Raw genomic sequence first — 21,226 nt, forward strand, 5'->3', positions numbered from 1 at the left:
ATAACAGAGGATGAGATGGTTGAATGGCATCACCGACTCAATGGACATGGGTTTGGGTAGACTCCGGCAGTTGGTGATGGACAGGGAGGCCTTGTGTTCTGCAGTTCACAGGGTCACAGAGAGTCAGACATGACTGAGCGACTGAACTGAACTGAACCGAACCATAAATGGATCTTTTACTTCAATCAGGGGTAAAAAGAAGAAAAAGAAAAAAAAAAAAGTAAAAGTTGAGCAGTGCAGGCTGTCACTCTGCCCCTCTTGAAATCTGTGTTAATATGGTTTGAAGACGTATTTTTTTGGTGCAAATGGTTTCTAAATGCAAGCCAACTTCTTAATTTGAAACCACCACTGATAGAAAATACATCCAAAGAGTATGAAATGCTGATGGCATATCCCTGAAAAAAGTTAACACTTGGGCCGTAGAAACAAAGGGAGGCCATGAATGTGAAGAGAAGCTGGAAAAATGTGGGGTTCAACTATGAGACCAGGACATGAAATGTTCCTTCCAGAGGCAGCTGCAAGGTTACCTAACCTGATGCAGAAGAGGGGTAAAGATGAAAATTGTGTGCTAGGAACCAAAATTCAAAGCGAATGTAGGGGCACTGATGAGGAAAAGTTCTGTGGTCACAGTTGACCTTAGAGGAAGAACTTATTTTATTAATTATTTGGAGAGAGTAACAGCAAACTAGGAGAAAGATACTACTGAAGGGTTTGCCTTTTTTAATGATTTAGGATAAAAAGTATGAGATAATCAGGTCTAAAGTTGTCATAATTTTGGTAAAGAGGCAGAAATCCCAAGCATTAGCTAGAAACTTGTTCAGGATTACAAAATTAAAAAAAAAAAAAAAAAAAAAAAAATATATATATATATATATAAAGAAACACCATTCATTAGTGACTGTGGGGGTCATCAGGGTCAAATCTGAAGCTATTCTCTTTCTGATGGTATTTGAGAAGACCATCCTGAAACTAATGTGAATCGTTATATAATCACTACATAAAGACTGTGTTAAACTAATAACTGGCAAGTCTCCCTTTAAATTTTAGCTGGCAATTTTCAAGTTGCCTATTGTGACCCATAAGCAAGTTGTTGAGTCAGTTTTGTAGCTCTTAACTAGCACTGTGCTTAAAAATGAAAGAGAAAACGTGCCGGTAGTAAAGGTAGGTTATGTGTATGTATACGTGTGTATTAGATCACAACATGCATTTTTTTTCTTGCCTTAGTTCACAATCAAAGGAGTTTGAAAGTTTTTAAACCATAAAAAACAGGAAAAAATACAGATGGAAAGGGTTCTTCTAAGTTAATCTACCCAGTTTTTTTTGGCTATGCTACAGCTTGTGGGATTTTAGTTCCCTGACCAGAGATCAAACCTGTGCCCCCTGCAGCGGAAGCATGGAGTCCTAACCACTGGACTGCTCAGGAATTCCTAGCCCATCGTTTCTTAAACTATAGGTTCAGTGAAAAATAAACAATAATTTGAATAACATACTCAAATTAAATTGATTTTACCCATTGTAAGTTGATACAATATTCACTATCTTGTATCAGAGAGCTTAATTATCTATCTTTATAAGTCTGATATAAAAGTAGCCCATGTTACTGTTTTGAAGCCACGTTACAATAAAACCTTGGATTACTCAGAAATTACATTTATTTTTATGTAAATATTTCTAAAATGCACCATGAAAGTGAAAGTCGCTAAGTCATGTCCAACTCTCTGCGACCCCATGGACTATATATACAGTCCATGGAATTCTCCAGGCCAGAATACTGGAGTGGGTAGTTTTTCCCTTCTCCAGGGGATCTTCCCAATCCAGGTCTCCTGCATTGCAGGCAGATTCTTTACCAGCTGAGCCATCAGGGAAGCCCAAGTATACTGGAGTGTAGCCTATTCCTTCTTCAGCGGATCTTCCCGACTCAGGAATTGAATCCAGGTATCCTGCATTGCAGATGGATTTTTTTATCAACCGAGATATCGGGGAAGCATCATATCCATCATTTTTTAACAAGATAACTTTGACTCATGATCGCTATTGAAAAGATCAAGTTTTCTACTACATTTATATGGCAATGCCTTTAGGAGTTAACTGCTATGCATAAGGCTGTTTTAAAATGATATAAAATGATTTATGCTTTCCTTCTGAATTCTGTAAGGTGCTTGCAATTAGTTGAAAGGTGGACACTCAGATTCTGCTAATAGTACAGAATATATAACACAGAAAACTGTTCAAATCCTTCAATCCATTTATACCACTCTTGGAAATTTATTCCAAGGAAATTTGTATGTAACACAACAAAAAGCTCTATGAAGAAAGATGTTTAGATCACTTTTATCTATTGTAACATTAAAATGTCCAACAATAGGGGACCACAGTAAATCACATTAGATATAATTATGAATGATGCTAGTACAGAGATAGTGAATGTAAAGAAAAGAGAATGCAAAATGACAATTATACACACTGTACATTTGTAAAAGATAATTGTACCAGGAGTTGAACAAAACAAATGCTAACATTATACTAACTTAGGTGAATTTTCCTAAAGAAATAGAAGCTACATTTTATGGAAACAAGAAAAAGGTAAATGATTATTTGTGAGCAGTTAGAAGATATTTCATGAACACAGTACGTTTTCACAGCAATGTGGTGGAGTGAGGTGGAGGATGGAGGACAGGAGCCGAGAACTAGGAGTTGGAGGCCATTTAGGAGCATTCCAGCTGTGTCTGCTCTGGACAGAGCATGATATTCAATAGGGAGAAAAAGTAGGTAAGGTTCAGATGTAACAGTCTTTTTAAGGAGGGAGAGAATCAGAATGTACTTTAGAAAAGTTACTGTAGCAGTGATTTGTGGGATGGCCTGGAAGGGGAAAGACACCAGAAAGAAAATCTTCTAAGAGAGAGTTACTATGTCTATGTCAAAGGTACCTTCAAACTACGGTGTTGGAGAAGACACCTGAGAGTCCCTTGGACAGCAAGGAGATCAAACCAGTCAATCCTAAGGGAACTCAATCCTGAATATTCACTGGAAGGACTGATGCTGAAGCTGAAGCTCCCAACAGTTTGGCCACCTGATGCAAAGAGCCAACTCATTGGAAGACCCTGGAGCTGGGAAAGACTGAAGGCAGAAAAAGGGGCTAACAGAGGATGAGATAGTTGGATGGCATCACCGACTCAAACATGAGTTTGAGTAAGCTCCAGGAGTTGAAGGACAGGAAAGCCTGGTGTGCTGCAGTCCATGGGGTCGCAAAGAGTCGGACATGACTGAGCGATTGAACAACCACCATGTGAAAGGTAAGAGAGAAGAGAAAGTAGATGCTATGAATTTAACCATTTTTGAAAAGTGATACTGGTATACACTTAGCAAACCAAACTTCAGAATAGAATATTTAGTTCAAAACAACTATTTAACATGTTTAAGATCATGAAGAAACCAGAAAATATGGAATCAAGCAAAACAAAATTCACACATTGATATCTGAATCAATCTGATCAGGTTATTAGTTACTCCACTAATTACTATTACATTAGGCTAAATATGTAGAGAATTAGCAACATTTATTTTATAGCATTCTACAAAGACATTTTCTAACACACTAGAAATGGCACATTTTCTGATTATGTTATTACTACCAATGGCTGTAAAACAATTTTTAATTTTAACTAATCTACTCTCACCTTACTTCTTCCACATTGTTCTCTTAATTAGCCAAATGTTTAACTTCTTTATAGTGCTTTTTCCTACTGCCCTTGTGCTAAATACACATGTGAATATATTCCTCGGGATTTACAGAGCACCTTTTTTCTTACGAGTATTACACTGTCACTATATCTTTAGTTATCCATAGTCTCCATAAGACCATAATCTTGATAAAGCCATAAGACTGTGTTGCAGTTGCAGAATCTAGCTGAGTGCATGGGATGTTGAAGACGGCCATAAATATTTACTGATGATCGGAGAAGGCAATGGCACCCCACTCCAGTACTCTTGCTTGGAAAATCCCATGGATGGAGGAGCCTGGTAGGCTGCAGTCCATGGGGTCACTAGGCACCGGACACAACTGAGCGACTTCACTTTCACTTTTCACTTTCACGCATTGGAGAAGGAAATGGCAACCCACTCCAGTGTTCTTGCCTGGAGAATCCCAGGGACGGAGGAGCTTTGTGGGCTGCTGTGTATGGGGTCACACAGAGTTGGACATGACTGAAGCGACTTAGCAGGAGCAGCAGCCATGTCATCATTAGAATAAGTTTGTGGTCTTCCCAGAAATTTTTCCAGCTGAAAATTCTTTTTTATATCCTGAAAGCAGTTGTCAATTGTTCTATTTGACAATTATAAAGAAGCTACCCACAAAAAGAAGACACTGAAGAGAAGATTTCATAATTGACTTGCAACAAGTGTAAAACATTTAAAAGTAATTTCAGTCTGTATACACTTGTTAAATGTTTTAAATATATCAATTATATATTAATATATTAATAATCTATGTATAATTCTACTACATAAAGATACAAACATTAAATATCCTGGCAAAAATACTGTACTTAGCTAATGTCATATTACATTTATAAATCTTAGACAAAAAGGAAAATAATTCAAATCTAGATCAGTCTTTTTATTCACACATTAAAAGTTTGAGTCTCATTGGCTACAGAATAAGGAATCTAGCTATCATATCCATCCATATAAAACTTCAATTTTATATTTATATTATGTTCAAGAACTAAAGCCTGTGGGGTTAAATCTGCCTCACCACCCATTTTTGTACATAAGGTTTCATTAAAATACAGTGACACACAGTCATTCATTCACATATTGTTTTGGGCTGCTTTTCTATTACAGTATTAGAGATCTAAATGGGACACAAAGGCTAACATATTTACTATCTGGCCTTTATGCAACAAGTTTGCTGCCCCCTGGTTGATATTATGACATACTTTACTCAATATGAGGCAAAGTGCCACTCACTCTGCAAGTGCAGTCTATATAGTTATATTCTACATAGTTTAGGTCATTGCAAATCAGTTTATTTAATGAAGACAAAATGCCAAGAAATTGGTTTATAGCAACCGAAAGAACACTACTACAAATGAAGTATGCAGAAGAAAAGATTTTAAGAAAAATCTTGCTTTAAGCATCATGTATTGATACTGACTAGCACCTCAAAGATTTCATCAGTGTGTAGCTGTCAAACTACTATGAGGAAAAATTATGAAAAGAAACATTTTTTTTTAATATTAGGAAGTGTATAATGTAAATGATAATTTACTACTATCTAATATAGAAAGCAGCAGAGATCATAAGATCCCTTCTTTCATATATACACACAGTGAGAAAAATAAACAGTATATCAGTTCAGTTCAGTTCAGTTGCTCAGTCGTGTCCGACTCTTTGCAACCCCATGAATTGCAGCACGCCAGGCTTCCCTGTCCATCACAAACTCCCGGAGTTCACTGAGACTCACGTCCATCGAAGTCAGTGATGCCATCCAGCCATCTTATCCTCTGTCGTCCCCTTCTCCTCCTGCCCCCAATCCCTCCCAGCATCACAGTCTTTTATAATGAGTCAACTCTTCGCATGAGGTGGCCAAAGCACTGGAGTTTCAGCTTTAGCATCATTCCTTCCAAAGAACACCCAAGACTGATCTCCTTTAGAATGGACTGGTTGGATCTCCTTGCAGTCCAAGGGACTCTCACAAGTCTTCCCAACACCTCAGTTCAAAAACATCCGTTCTTCGGTGCTCAGCTTTCTTCACAGTCCAACTCTCACATCCATACATGACCACTGGAAAAACCACAGCCTTGACTAGACGGACCTTTGTTGGCAAAGTAATGTCTCTGCTTTTGACTATGCTATCTAGGTTGGTCATAACTTTCCTTCCAAGGAGTAAGCGTCTTTTAATTTCATGGCTGCAATCACCACCTGCAGTGACTTTGGAGCCCCCAAAAATAAAGTCTGACACTGTTTCCACTGTTTCCCCATCTATTTGCCATGAAGTGATGGGACCAGATGCCATGATCTTAGTTTTCTGAATGTTGAGCTTTAAACCAGCTTTTTCACTCTCCTCTTTCATAACTACAACCTAACTTGCCTCAAGGAACTACAGAAAGAATAAACTAAACCCAAAGTTAGTACAAGGAAATAACAAAGACCATAACAGAAATAAATGAAACTGAGGCTAAAAAAGAGAACAGAAAAGATAAATGAAAGTAAGAGTTAGATTTCTGAAATGATGAATTGACAAGACTTTAGGTGCTTACCAAGAAAAAAAAGAGACTCAAAATTAAAAAGTAAAGGGGAGACATTACAACTAATACCACAAAAAGGACTGTAAGAGACCACTATGAATAATTTTACACAAACAAACTGGACAACCTGGAAGAATGAATAAATTCCTAGGAACATAATCTAGTGAGATTAAATCATGAAGACATACAAAATCTGAACAGACCAATCACTAGGTGGCAGATCCCAAAAACCGCCCAACAAAGAAAAGTCCAGGACTTCACTGGTGAATTCTATCACACATTTAAACACCAATCCTTCTCAAACTCTTCTAAAAAGAGAAGAAGAGGAAATACCTCCAAGCTCGTTTTACAAAGCTAGCATTACCCTATACTAAAAGCAGACAAACAAACTGCAAGAAAAACCACAGGGCAAATTCCCTGATGAACAGGGAACCAAAAGTCTTCAAAAAATAGTAGCAATAAAAAGATCATACACTATGATCAAATGTGATGTATTACAGGGAGGAAAGGATGGTTCAACATACAAAAAACAATGGATGATATACCAAATTAACAAAATGAATGATAAAAAATAATTATCTCAATAGATGCAGAAAAAACATTTGACAAAATTCAACATCCATTCACAATAAAAACTCACAACAAACTGGATGTAGAGGGAATGTACATGAACACAGAGAAGCCCACAGATAACATTACACTCAATGGCAAAAAGCTGAAAGCTTTCACTCTGAGATCACAGGAAGAAGATAAGGATGGCCACTCTTGCCCCTTTTATTCAACACAGTACTGAAAATCCTAGCTAGAGTAATGAGCTAAGAAAAAGAAATAAAAGACATCTAAATCAGAAAGGAAGAAGGACAACTGTCAGTATTTGCAGATGACATATTATATACAGAAAACCCTAAAGACTCCACTAAAATTGTTAGAATAAACAAATTCAGAAAAGTTGCAGGATAAAAATTCAATACACAAAATTCAGTTGTATTCTGATACACTAACAATAAACTATCAGAAAGAGAAATTAAGATAATCTCATTTACAACTGTAACAAAAATGATAAAATACCTAGGACTAAACTTAACCAAGGAGATGAAAGAGATGTATACTAAAAACTGTAAGACACAGCTGGACTGGAAAATTTTGTTGTTCAGTCACTCAATCGTGGCTGACTCTGCAACCACATGGACATTTCCTGTCCTTCACTATCTCCTGGAGTCTGCTCAAACTCATATCCATTGAGTCAGTGATACCATCCAACCATCTCATCCTCTGTTGCCCTCTTCTCCTCCTGCCCTCAATCTTTCCCATCACCAAAGTCTTTTCCAATGTGTTGGCTCTTCACATCAGGTGGCCAAAGTATTAGAGCTTCAGTTCAGCATCAATCCTTCCAATGAAAATACAGTGTTGATTTTCTTTAGGATTGACTGGTTAGATCTCCTTGCTGTTCAAGGGACTCTCAAGAGTCTTCTCCAGCACCATAATTCAAAAGCACCAACTCTTCAGCACTCAGCCTTCTTTATGGTCCAACTCTCACATCTGTACATGACTATTCAAAAAACGATGTGTGTACTGTATATGTTAGTCACTCAGTCATGTCCAACTCTTTGCAACCCCATGGACAGTGGCCTGCCAGGATCCTCTGTCCATGAAATTCTCTAGGCAAGAATACTGGAGTGGGTTGCCATTCCCTTCTCCAGAGGATCTTGGCAATCCCCATAGCTTTGACTATGTGGACCTTTGTGTTCAAGGTGATGTCTCTGCTTTTTAATACACTAAGTTCATCATAGCTTTTTTCCCAAGGAGCAAGCGTCTTTTAATTTCATGGCTGCAGTCACTATCCACAATGATTTTGGAGCCCCCCAAAATAAAGCCTGTCATTGCTTTCATTGTTTCCCCATCTATTTGCCATGAAGTGATGGGACTGGATGCCATGATCCTCATTTTCAGAATGTTGAGTTTTAAGCCAGTTTTTCTGCTCTCCTTCATCAAGAGACTCTTTTCTTTGTTTCTGCTTTCTGCCATTAGGGTGGTATCATCTGCATATCTGAGGTTACTGATATTTCTTCCAGCAATTTTGATTCAAACTTGTGCTTCATCCAATTCCATTTCACATGATGTACTCTGCATATAAGTTAAATAAGAAGGGTGACAATCTGTAGCCTCAGCATACTCCTTTCCCAATTTTGAACCAGTCCGTTGTTCCATGTCTGGTTCTAACTGTTGCTTTTTCACCTGCATACAGGTAATGTCCATACAAGCCAAAGTAATCTACAGATGCACTGCAATCCAATCTTTATCAAAATTCCAATGACATTTTTCAGAGAAATAATCCTGAAACTTGTACAGAATCACAAAATAGCGAAATAGTCAAAGCAATCTTGAGAAAGAACAACAAAGCTGGGGAAACCATACCTCCTGATTTCAAACTACATTATAAAACTATAGTAATTAAATTGGTATGGATTGGCATAAAAACAGACACAAAGATCAATGGACAAGAACAGAGAGTTCAGAAATAAACTCATGTATATATGGTCAATTAATTTACTAAAAAGGCGTCAAGAATATTCAATGGGAAAATGATAGTCAATCCATCAAATGGTGTTGGACAAACTGGAAAGCAACAGGCAAAAGAATGAAACTGGACCACTATTTAATACAAAAAAATCAACTCAAAATGGATTATAGATTTGAATGTAAGACCCCAAACCATGAAATCCCTAAAAAGAGAAAACAGGCAGTAAGGATCTTGACACTGGTCCTGGCAATGATTTTTTTTGGAGCTGACACTAAAAGTGAAGGCAACAAAAATAAACAAATGGAACTACATCAAACAAAAGCTTTTGCACAGCAAAGGAAACCATCAACAAAATGAGAAGGCAACCTACTGAATGGGAGAAAACATTTACAAATCCAGTATCTGACAAAGGGCTAATATGTAAAACATATAAAGAAATGATACAACTCAATACCTAAAGTAACCAAACAATCCAATTAAAAAATAGGCAGAGGATCTAAATAGACATTTTTTCAGAGAAGACATACATATGGCCAGCAAGTATATGAAAAGGTATTTAACATTACTATTCATGAGGGAAATGTAAATCAAAAACATTAGATATCACCTCATACCTGCCACAAGGGCTACTATAACAAAGACAATAAATAAGAAGTGCTGATGTGAATGTCCACACTCTCCTGTGTGCACTGTTGGTGGGAATGTAAATGGGTATGGCCACTATGATAAACAGTATGGAGGTTCCTCAAAAATTAAAAACTACCATATGACTGGGCAATTCTACTTTTTAAAATTTTTATTTTTTAACTTATCTTTTTAATTAGAGGAAAATTGCTTTACAACACAACAATGTTGTGTTGGTTTCTGCTGTACAACGACACAAATGAGCCATAATTACACATACATTACCTCTCTGTTAAACCTCCCTCCACGCTCACCATCCCACCCCTCTAGGTCATCACAGAACACCAAGCTGGCTCCCTCTGTTATATAGCAACTTCTCACCAGCCATCTCTTTTACCCGTGGTGGCATATATATGTTGATGCTACTTCCTCCATTCATCCCACTCTTTCCTTCTGCCACTGTGTGCACAAGTCTGTTCTCTATCTCTGCATCTCCATTCCTTCCCTGCTAATAGGTTCATTAATATCATTTTTCTAGATTCCATATACATATGCATTAATATATGATATGTTTTCCTGTTTCAGACTTACTTTACTGTATATAACAGGTTCTAGCTTCATCCACCTCACTAGAACTGACTGAAATTTGTTCTTTTTATGGCTGAGTAATATTCCAGTATAAACACACACACACATATACCACATCTTCTTTATTCATTCAACTGTTGGTGGACATCTTGGTTGCTTTCATGTCGTATCTATTGTAAACAGTGCTGCTATGAACATTGGGATACATGTGTCTTTTTCAATTATGGCTTTCTCAGGGTATATTGGACAATTCTACTTTTGGTTATATATCCAAAGGACATAGAACCACCATCTCAAAGATATATGCACCTCCACTTTCACTGTAACAGTATTTATGGTAGCTAAGACATGGAAAAAAACACAAGTTATTTAGTCTGCTGCTGCTGCTAAGTCGCTTCAGTCATGTCTAACTCTGTGCGACCCCACAGACGGCAGCCCACCAGGCTCCCTCGTCCCTGGGATTCTCCAGGCAAGAACACTAGAGTGGGTTGCCATTTCCTTCTCCAGTGCACGAAAGTGAAAAGTGAAAGTGAAGTCACTCAGTTGTGTCCGAGTCTTAGCGACCTCTTAGACTGCAGCCCACCAGGCTCCTCTGTCCATGGGATTTTCTAGGCAAGAGTACTGGAGTGGGGTGCCATTGCCTTTTCTGGTTAGTCTACTGATGGGTAAACAGATAAAAAACATGTGGTATATATACACAATGGAATATTATCCACCCACACACAAAAAAAGGAAACCCTGCCATTTGCAACGATGTGGTTGGACTTTAAGGGCATTATGCTAAGATATGCAAGTTACAAATACTATATAATTTCACTTATATGTAGAATCTAAAAAAAAAGACAAAATTCATAAGCAGAGATTGATCTTTGCCACAAGTTGGAGGTGGGTGAAATGGGTAAAGGCAGTCAAAAGGTAAAAATTTTCAGATATATGTTCTGGGAATGCAATGTACAGTGTGAGGTGATGGATGTTAATGAAACTCACTGTGGTAATCACTTCACAATAAATACGTACAGTTAACCCTTCGTATCTGTGGATGAGCAATCTGCAGATTCAAAGAGCTTACTGTACTATACTCTTTTACAATATATAAGGGACTTGGAAGCATCTGGGAGGGGTCCTGGCACCAACTCCTGTAGATACTGAGGGAACAGCTACATATCAAATCATTATTTTATACACTTAAATGACTATAATGCTATATGTTAATTTTATCTCAATAAAACTGAATGACATAAATGGTAACAGCAATGCCTTCAGATATACATAGTGTATGTATACACAAATGAGACATCTTCAAAATTACTTTCTTATGGGATAAATTCAATTAAAAATAGGATGAATGCATTTCTTTATATTAAAAAATTGGACAAATTTTAACTCTTACAATTAGATTCACTTTGGTTTTCATGACTGCATAAAGTAGGAAGGAAACTGGTTTCTCCATTTTAAAAGTGAATGAACTTTGAATCATATCTTTGAACAAATCATAGCTATGAACAAATCATAGCTATGATTTGTTGAAGGCTCTGAGACCAGTGATCTTTGAACTACACAATGTATAATGGGCTTAATGGAGAATTTTTAAGTTAGTATGTTAGTAGTCAGAGAAAGGCAATGTTTCTATGGGTGGAGAAGAGGCTCCATGTTAAAAAATTCAGATTATATTGTATCATATTATGTCATAGTACAGTACACATATACCATTAACTCTAATACATATTACGCTAAAATACTGAATTCCTTTATTCTTAAAAAAGCTATTGAAAACTTCCTTGTACAAGAAATTGAGATAGATATTAAGATAATGAATACCTACTTAATATTATACTATAATACATTATACACATAAGATGAATTATATACTATAATATTAAAATATTGTAGTAACTATGTAATATAATGCTATGTTATACTTAACTATCTTACAGTATCAAGTAGGTATCCATTATCTTAATATCTGTATCAGGCTCTTACAGGAGAGGATTTCAATAACATTTTTTAGAATGAGAGGGAATTCAGTGTGTTAGAATAATGAGTATTCTCTTATAAACTGGAGTAAGTTCTCTCAAATTAATCATTTGTTTGTTTCTCGCCCCTTTAATTGTGTTATCTATTTCTATAGATAGCAAAACCTTATAGAAGCTGTGTCCTTGGCTGGTTTGAGATAATAAATGGGAATGAAAGAGACTACCACTAGCAAACTTTAATACACTTAACTTTTATGAAAAAATTCTATTTAATGAATCTCTTTAAATCAATATTAATTTCCATTATCTACTAAGCAATGCTTGGATCAGAGAAATTCTATGAATAGAAATCATGGACAAAAGTTTTCAAAGAATTGCTCTGAAATCATAACAGCCAAGTATGTATTATGCCGATTTCTGTAACAAATATTCTCTAAAATTTCCCAAAGATATCACCAATAATAAAGTCTTTATGGAAATTAAAAATTTATTTAGAAAAACATTTTATATATTGTTCAAATGAGCCAAAGTAAATTTCTACTGCAGCATTATTAAGGATTCTGAATATGACAATCATAACTACTGAGAATTTCTCAACTTAGGAATTCAAAAACTATGCCAAAAATTCAGTTAGAAACAGTATGTTCTCTCACACCTACAGAAACCTAGAGTCCTAAACACAATCCAAATAGATTGGTTAATGCAACATAAAAGGCAAAACCCAACTTTAGAGATCAATCTTTTACTACAGTAGTAACTAAGATGAAATAACTGCCTCTAATAATGACTGCAATCATTAACTGGTCAAATGAGCACTATATTTTAAACACTGCTGACTATGAGAACTATTAGATAACTCTTTAAAGGCCTTGATCTCAAATAACAGATAGCACGTGATATTTCTTGAAAGCAGTAAGTGCAAATGATGGAAAACAATATACTATTTAGAAGGAAACAGGGGAGCAAGAATAAAAAGTGATTTCTTTGAATAGGAAACTAAAGTATTTTGAGATACACTGGAACTGCAAAAGGCCAAAACCAAACTGTTAAAGTGTGTAATTACTAACAATAAGCTGTCAGCAACATAATTCATGTTAGTTGACGATCATGCCTAGACTTAGAGATGGTATGTGTGTGTGCATGCTAAGTCGCTTCAGTTGTGTCCAACTCTTTGTGACTCTGGACTGCAGCCCTTCAGGCTCCTCTGTCCATGGAATTCTCTAGCCAAGAATACTGGAGTGGGTTATCATTCGCTTCTCCAGGGGATTGTTCTGAACCAGGGATCGAACCCGTGTCTCTTATGTCTCCTGCATTGGCAGGCAGGTTCTTTACCAGTAGCACCACTTGGGAAGCCTAAAGATGGTATAGTTTATTATTTTAATTTGGAGACATATTGTACCTTAGGGTATACTTTAACCATAAAGGTATTATTTTGGAATTTAATATACTGTCTAAAGTATATTTTAATAGTGTTTTTTTTTTTTTTAATTTAAAGGTTTTACAAAGGTTATATTGGTTCACCACTCATCTCTTCTTGGCAAGGAAGAAACAAGGTGATGGTAAAAAGAAGGGGAAGATAACAGAAAGTGATGGTAAAAAGAAGGGGAAGATAACAGAAGTAGGAAATGAGAACAGAATGGATTCAATCTTGTAACAGGTATACAGCAAAATTAAGGTAAAGAATGATTAAACCGACATGACTATAAGTCGGTCTCCTTTGGAGCTTAACAAATAGCAGGTAATTGACAGGGTGGAAAGTTTAGGTAACATGTGAAAATGACATAGCTCTTGAGCTAGGGTCTACTGGTGGGATCATAAAAGATGAATACACAATTTTAAACTGCACACAAAAGACTTTTCTAAGATGTGAGCAACACAATCTATTTATTTAACAGGTATTTACCATGATCTTTTTATGTACTAGGTATTATGTGAGGTGCTATTAACAGGAATATACACATATCCCCATAGAAATAAAATTAAACGTAACATCACTTTACATTGTTCACATAAAGACAAAAATATGTAACCTATACTGAGAGTCATAAACCTATACCCCTACCATTCAAAATTCATCAGCTCAAAGCATATTCATGGAATTTAAAATTACCCTAAAGGATAAATATTTTAAGTATGGATATCACATTAAAGCTTATGGCTCTTTCAAGAAAAGAAAACCTACCAAGAATTTTGGCCCAAGGAATCAACAACAAAATATCCCAGCAATACTCAGTTTTTACTCAGAAAACATAAATATGTCAGATAATGATTTTCTGTGACTCCAAATAAAATCCCAAGTAATGTATACTACAAAGGGTCAGTAATCCACAACTGGCATTCCTATGCAAGTAATTTAAAAAATACACAATTAGATACCTCTGCTATTGCTAACCTAACAGCAGAGATCTAAAATAAAACCAAAATTAGTCCATTACTGAAAAATAGATATTAAACGTATGGTATAAATAAAGCCAAAAGATATCCACGTAGTATCCTGAAATGAATCTAAAATTTGATGAAAAGGTTCACTTTCCGTTGTATATGCATTGATATATGTGTGTGTATACACATACATGCACATGCATACACACAGACACCACACTCTTAGCAGGCAGACATACCCAGATTAGTTACTAATATCAACATATCAAGTATATGCATTTGTGTTAAAGGTATACTTAGGAAAAACACTGGATTAGTACTAAAAGTTTGTATTCACAGGCAATGAAATTACACGTGAAAAAACCAAGAGAAATAATACAGCAGTTACTAATTAGGAACTACATTCATTTCTTGATATTTAGTTATAAGGATTCTTTGTTAGAACAGAGTTTAGAAAAGCAGGCTGGCATAAATAAGCTGACAGAGGGGCAGGGAGAAAAAGATGGTCCAGATCAAGGGGACAAGAGGGTACCACTTTCCATCTTTCCATCTGACTCTTCTATAATTGTATAAATATACTCTTTAGTTTATATATATAAGCCACTCTCAAACTCTCAGTGAAAATTAATAAAGACAATCTCTATCTAAAAGAAAACAATTTTGGTGCTAGCCACTATACTGCAACAACCTCTTTTACATAAACAATTCTGAAAAGATGCATTCAAGTTAAATACTAAAGACTATTCATTTATTAAAGCTAAGACTTTAATTTTTATAGGTCTCACAGCCATAACTTAAAATTTGAAAGCTTCACTTAAACTAGTACAAATATTAGTGATTCAGAGGCAATCTTTTTTCATTTTTGAAAGACAAAACCAAATAACTGACAGTGAGAAAGTAAACATATGAGAAGACAAGAATAAAAACAGATTAGTCTTAACAAGTTATTTCTTTGAATAAAGAGTTCTTAGTAATAATACTATGTTTTCAATTAACGTTTTTTGATAGAAAAGACACAACAGCATTTTACAAAGATAATAAGCAATACACCTTCTATATCTCCTAATACATCACATGTAGTTATACAACACAACATTCTGTGATGATGCAAATGTCCTATGTGTTAATAACATCAGCACTTGCCATATTTGGCTACTGGGGATGTAAATTTTTAAATTTTATATAGTTTGAAGTAAATAGCCTAAAGAGGCTATTAACTATCATATTGGACAGCACAACTCTATAGAGTTTCATGTATTTATTAATAAGTAGAAATCTAGGTTCTTAATGACCTTCTTTCATAGGATGTGAACTTAAAAATCAAACAAAGAATCACTTCTGTTACCTTAAAAACTATATCCCAACCTATTTACATTGTACAGGCTAAATAAGTCTAACCACATAGCATCATCAAATTTTACATAAATACATAAAAGAGTATACAAAACCCACAAAATTATATTTTCTGTACAAACTGCTACTGTATTTTCAGCACTTGACTTTTCTTTTCCTCCTGGAAACAATACTATTTATGTAACTAGAGAATTTAACTCAGAAACCATGCAAAAACCCCCCAAAAAAACCCAGAACAGAAAATAAAAACACATCCAAACAAATTAAAAACACCAGAAATGTTTAAAACTGATGATTTAACCCAATTTAAGACATAAACACCATTCCCTATTATTCTTCCATAGAAAAGACCAAAGCTCTGTATTTAAAAAAATAAAACATTAACTAATTATCTTCTCCATAAAAAGATGAAATAACCTTTTACACAACTTTTTAAACTATATACACTCAAACCATTAATTAATGAATAATTAATTCTTTAATAATTAATAACTTATAATATATATTAATACATATTAAAAGACATTTAATATTCTTAAAAGAATTTGTAATATAGACTTTTGTATATGATATAGCTTTACTGAGACTTTAGAAATTAAATTCAGTCAATTTATTACCTCACTACAGAATGGATTATCTCTACAGTCAAAATAACTTTTTAAAAAGTTGTTAAATACACCTATGTTAATCATGCATTCTAATCATTCACTTGATTAGCAAGCAACTTTCACAACTGCTGAAATAAACAGCAAAAGGAACTTTTCTCTGTGAACCAACAGTAAAAGTCACAACTATGGTGAGTAGTAGAGGTGGGAGAGAAAGAATTTTCAATGAGAACTTTTTGTCTATGTTACCACAAACAATTCACTGTTGTTTTATATTGTTTTCTTTTCATGCAGTACTGTTTCAATTTTTCTAAATTTCCATTTTTAAATCCATAGTAAACCTAGAACTTAAAAGAAAACTCACTAGAATACAGATGACATCGAGTAAGTATTCTTACCTTTATTTGATTTTGATGGTTTATTCTTGATAGGTTTAAGGGAACTTCTTGATTTATCCTCTCTATCTTTAATAAGTTTTTGAACATCATCCAAAGACAGTTTTTGCAGGACAACTACAGGCTTAGCTCCTTTATTTAGATCTTCAACTAATCCCATTTTTTCTACTTTGTCTTTCTGCTCTCCTTTCATTTCCATTTTCTTTGTCTCCTGAGTAATATTGCCATCTTTATCCCTCTTGATTTTTGGAATGACAAAATTTTTCAACGCACCAGACCTGCCCCCCAACAAATAACTTGGAAATTCTGCCTTATTATCAGGGTGCGTTTTATTACTGTCTACTTTACTCTTGTTACCCTCTGTCCTTCTGTCATCCTTACTATTTGGCGATTTAAAACCAGGCTTATCAGGTCTTGATTTATTAGAATCTCCTTGTTTAACACGAGGACTGTCAGGTCTTGACTTTTGTTCCCCAGAAGATGGTCTTTCCCTTGAGTCCCCTGATTCATGTCTGTGTTTTCTTTCTAGTTTATCAGGTTTTGAACCATCAGATTTTATGCCATGGTCATTTCTACTAGAGGATCTCAATGTTTCTGGTCTTCGAACCCTAGATTGATCCCCTCGATGTCGTTCAGATTCACTCCTATCATCTGACTTTTGTTTACTGTCATGATCACGTCTTAGTGACTCAGAGATGGATCGCCCATCAGGTCTCTGCTTTAAGGCTTCAGCTCTTTCTGATTTTAACCGAGGTGAATCAGATTTAATGTCCTGTTTATGTTTAGACATTTCAGGTTTTTTCTCTGTTGATGGCTTTCCAGAATCCCTCCTATTTTCATGTCTATGTTTCGGTGTTTCAGGCCGACCCTCATTTTTTTGCTTTGGAGTTTCAGGTCGGCCCTCACCTTTCTGCTTTGGAGTTTCAGGCCGTCCATCACCCTTTTGTTTGGGGGTTTCAGGACGCCCATCACTCTTTTGTTTTGGAGTTTCAGGTCGGCTTTCACCCTTTTGCTTTGGGGTTTCGGGTCTTGATTTTGTTGTTTCTGATCTGCCATTATTTTGTTTGTTGTCATTTGGTTTTGTGTCCGGCAGTCTATTTTCATTTTGTTTAGGCTCGGCTGTGGTGCTCTCATTTTGTCTGGATTCAATCATTCTGTTCTCATTCTGTTTAGGTTCTTCTGTTGGTACCTCAATTTTAGTTTCTAACTTAGTTTCACTAGATTTTGTCTCTACCAATCTGTTTTCATTTGGTTTAGACTCTGCCAATCTACTTTCATTCTGTTTCACTTCACTCTTTAAAAGCTCAGGATCAGACTTTTTTTTAGGAGTCTCAGGATGGTTTTCTGGCGTAGATTTAAGATTTCCAATAATATCTTCCTGAAGAACAGAAATAGGTGCGTCATTACATTGTTTGATTTCTTCAGGCTTTTTTATGGAGTCTGAATCCTGAGTTATAGAGGCCTGAGAGTCCACTCTTCCTGCCTGATGAAGATCAATGCTAACCATTAATGCTGGCCTTGACCCATTTCCCGTAGAACCCGTCTCCTGAGAAGCTGGTCTATTACCTCCTGTAGCACCCCCAGCCTCCTGTGGGTAAGAATCTTGTTTTCTTTTTTTCAAAGGCTTATCTGAAATTCAAAGATAAATATTCAGTATCAGTAATAGACATATATTCTTATCTTATTAAAAACCATATGGACTTTGACTATTTTAAAGTCACACTTTAAAAAAATGTGGTGAATGCAAATGTCAATATGCATATATAAAATAGTAGGCATGAATGGCATAATACTTTTAAACCAAGGTTTGAGGAAATATTCACATCTGCTGTACCTCAAGAAATTTTTGTGACTAGAGTAAAAAGATAATTTAAACTGCTAATCTAATAAAAACTACAAAGAACCCCAAAATGCCAACATACAAAACAGGGTGCTTTTGCCACATGTAAGGAAAGTATGAAAAAGAATAAAACCCAAAAGAAAACAGAAATCATGTCACTGAAAAAAAAAAGTATATGAGAAAAGAGAGGAAAAAAAAGAACGTAATAGGTATGAAGCTTTGACCCAGGATTCAAATTCTTCAAGGTGTCAACAGCACAAATGTAATTTAAAAGCTAATGCACAGTTCATAAAATATATAACATGATAGAGCCTTGAGACTTTGCCTTAATGATACTTGCTGAATTGTCTGGCTATTTTAACAGTTATTTTTAATTTTTTTTAGGACCATCTTTATACTCTCTTATAGTATTCATTAATATGATAAAGTATTATTTAAGAAAAAGAGGATCAAACTGTGAAAAGTCAAAATTACCAGTAAAAACAACCCCTTAAATATGACAGAACCAAGTTCCGGGGGGGGGGGGAACATTTTTAATAGTAATGATGATTTTATACATCAAAATTCCATCATTTTGTTTTCAAAACATGAAGCAGCAGCCACTTACAGTTTATAATCTAATCAAATATTACTAAAATTTATTTTAGATGTTTGCCAGTAATTTTTTTTTTAATTTTATTTTATTTTTAAACTTTACATAATTGTATTAGTTTTGCCAAATATCAAAAGAACTAATCATTCTGCTTTTTCAGTTATTCAGAAGTCAAATCTATCACTACATTTTCTCCATTTGCAAAGTAACTACATGATGATGATAATAAATTATGTTATCATTAAACTGTTTTCCCTAGTTAAAACTAACCTGGCAGAAACTTGTATGAAGCTTTTTGTATCAGTATCTAAGGAAAAAAGCACTCAGAATACTAATTTAAAGAATTTTGCGTCTGACTGTTCTGCCATACAAAACAACTTTTATATCTTGTCAAAGGGCACACCAAATAATTACCTCAAAAACAGGATGCTTTATAACCTTATACTTATCCCTTAAACTTTTATAAGCATTTAGAAAAAAAAAAATCTAAGCATCTAGAAATTTAAATGAGCATAATCCAAGATTTTTATATTTTTCAATGAAATATGCTTTATGAAAGCCATTAAAATGGTAACCTAAGAATCTAAGAATTATTGACATAGATCTCAAGCATCTGGAGACCTCTCTTAAGAGATGTGTGGCTCATCCTTTTACTAATATGAACAATCTGTCTTTTAGAAAAACATTAAAACATCATTAAGGCTAAATTTTAAAAGATTACAAAATACTTAAGCATTTGCACATGAGTGATGTGTTAAGTTTGGGGAAGAACTTATAATTTTTTCTACAGTGCATAAAATATTGCTAAATACAAAGTTTTAATTTTTGAACTACTGAAGGGTACTTCACCTCTTCTGTAAAACCCAGAACAATTTCATTACTACTGCAAAGATTCGTGGATATGTTAAAAGCATGCAGACTCTGATTCACTCAATCTGATTCAGCTCCACCAAGAACTTATTCCTGTAAAGTGGCTCTGAATCCACACAGGTCACTTTTGTCTATTCACTTTCATTATCAGTCTTCACTACATGATCTTCACCTAATGAATGAAAGCCATCTCTATTAAGAATAATTTTAATATTTGCAACACCTGTAAGCTTTCTAAAGAACTGAAATTAGTAAGTTACGGTATTAAACTTTAGGTATTCCCGAAGAAAATGCATGTGAAAACATATCTTAATTTTGAGACCAACATTTGTCATCTTGATGCTGATATTTTGAAAATAAGATCTGACCCTTACAGAAACGGTAAACTCAATTATGCTTATAAGAAACAAACTATACCACCTGCCTAAGTCTACTACAAGTGATAACTGAAAACACTTAAAGCAAAACAAGCAGAGCAACTGTACACAGAGTAGCTAATTATAAAAAAAAGAAAACACCCCATCCCTAAACCAAAGTACAGGCTAAGTGACTAATTGTCCTATTCCTGTCCCAAATCCCAGTCTCTTATTTCAAATGGCAATGGGTAATAATTTACTTCTAATAAGGGTTACAGTGCAAGAATATTTTAACATCATAAAAAACATTAGTGAAGCTAGGCCATTCCTTAAACTTGCTAACATGGAAAGTGGACCTTCGGAAAAGATGAAACAGGCAAAGATGAACAAAGAAACCCCCTCTTTAACAACAGAAAGCAGGTATTTTCAGCACATGGAGATATTAATGTCTATGACAGCTCATCCCAGAAGCAAAGAAAAATAGCCCTTTAAAATTAATTTATGTAATTAAAGATGTTAAAAGGTTGAGCAAAAGACTGAGAAGAAGGTCCTTTAGGAATATTATAAAATATTAGGTTGCACAGAATTAACCTGTCGGTGTATGTAAAACTATCCAAAGAAGACAGAACAGGCCAAAGGAACATGAATATACAGCAGCCAGAAAAGCATCTTCTGTGTGTGGAACAGCAGTGTATTAAGTTATACCACAGCCTATGTGAAATATTTCTAAGAGTATTCTGTCCCTTTTCTTGAATTCCACAATTATCAAAACAATCTTGTTTGCTGAACTTTCTAATCTTATTCATAAGGTAAAGGTTTCTGACTTCTGGTCAACTGAGGGGAATGCTTCATTCATTCATTTATAACAAACAAATATGA

General features: G+C 35.0%; 1 protein-coding gene across 4 annotated transcripts in view; it reads right to left on the minus strand.

The window, feature by feature from the left end:
* Positions 1-21,226, minus strand: part of NIPBL (NIPBL cohesin loading factor) — a 210,066-nt gene that overhangs the window by 72,539 nt on the left and 116,301 nt on the right. For all 4 annotated transcript variants that reach the window (XM_055554416.1, XM_055554415.1, XM_055554418.1 and 1 more), the window contains one exon: positions 16,693-18,318. In XM_055554416.1, coding sequence (XP_055410391.1) covers positions 16,693-18,318 — 1,626 coding nt within the window. The remainder of the gene's footprint in view (positions 1-16,692; positions 18,319-21,226) is intronic.

This window comes from Bubalus kerabau, chromosome 18 (assembly GCF_029407905.1).
Source record: "Bubalus kerabau isolate K-KA32 ecotype Philippines breed swamp buffalo chromosome 18, PCC_UOA_SB_1v2, whole genome shotgun sequence".
Taxonomy (NCBI): Eukaryota; Metazoa; Chordata; class Mammalia; order Artiodactyla; family Bovidae; genus Bubalus; species Bubalus kerabau.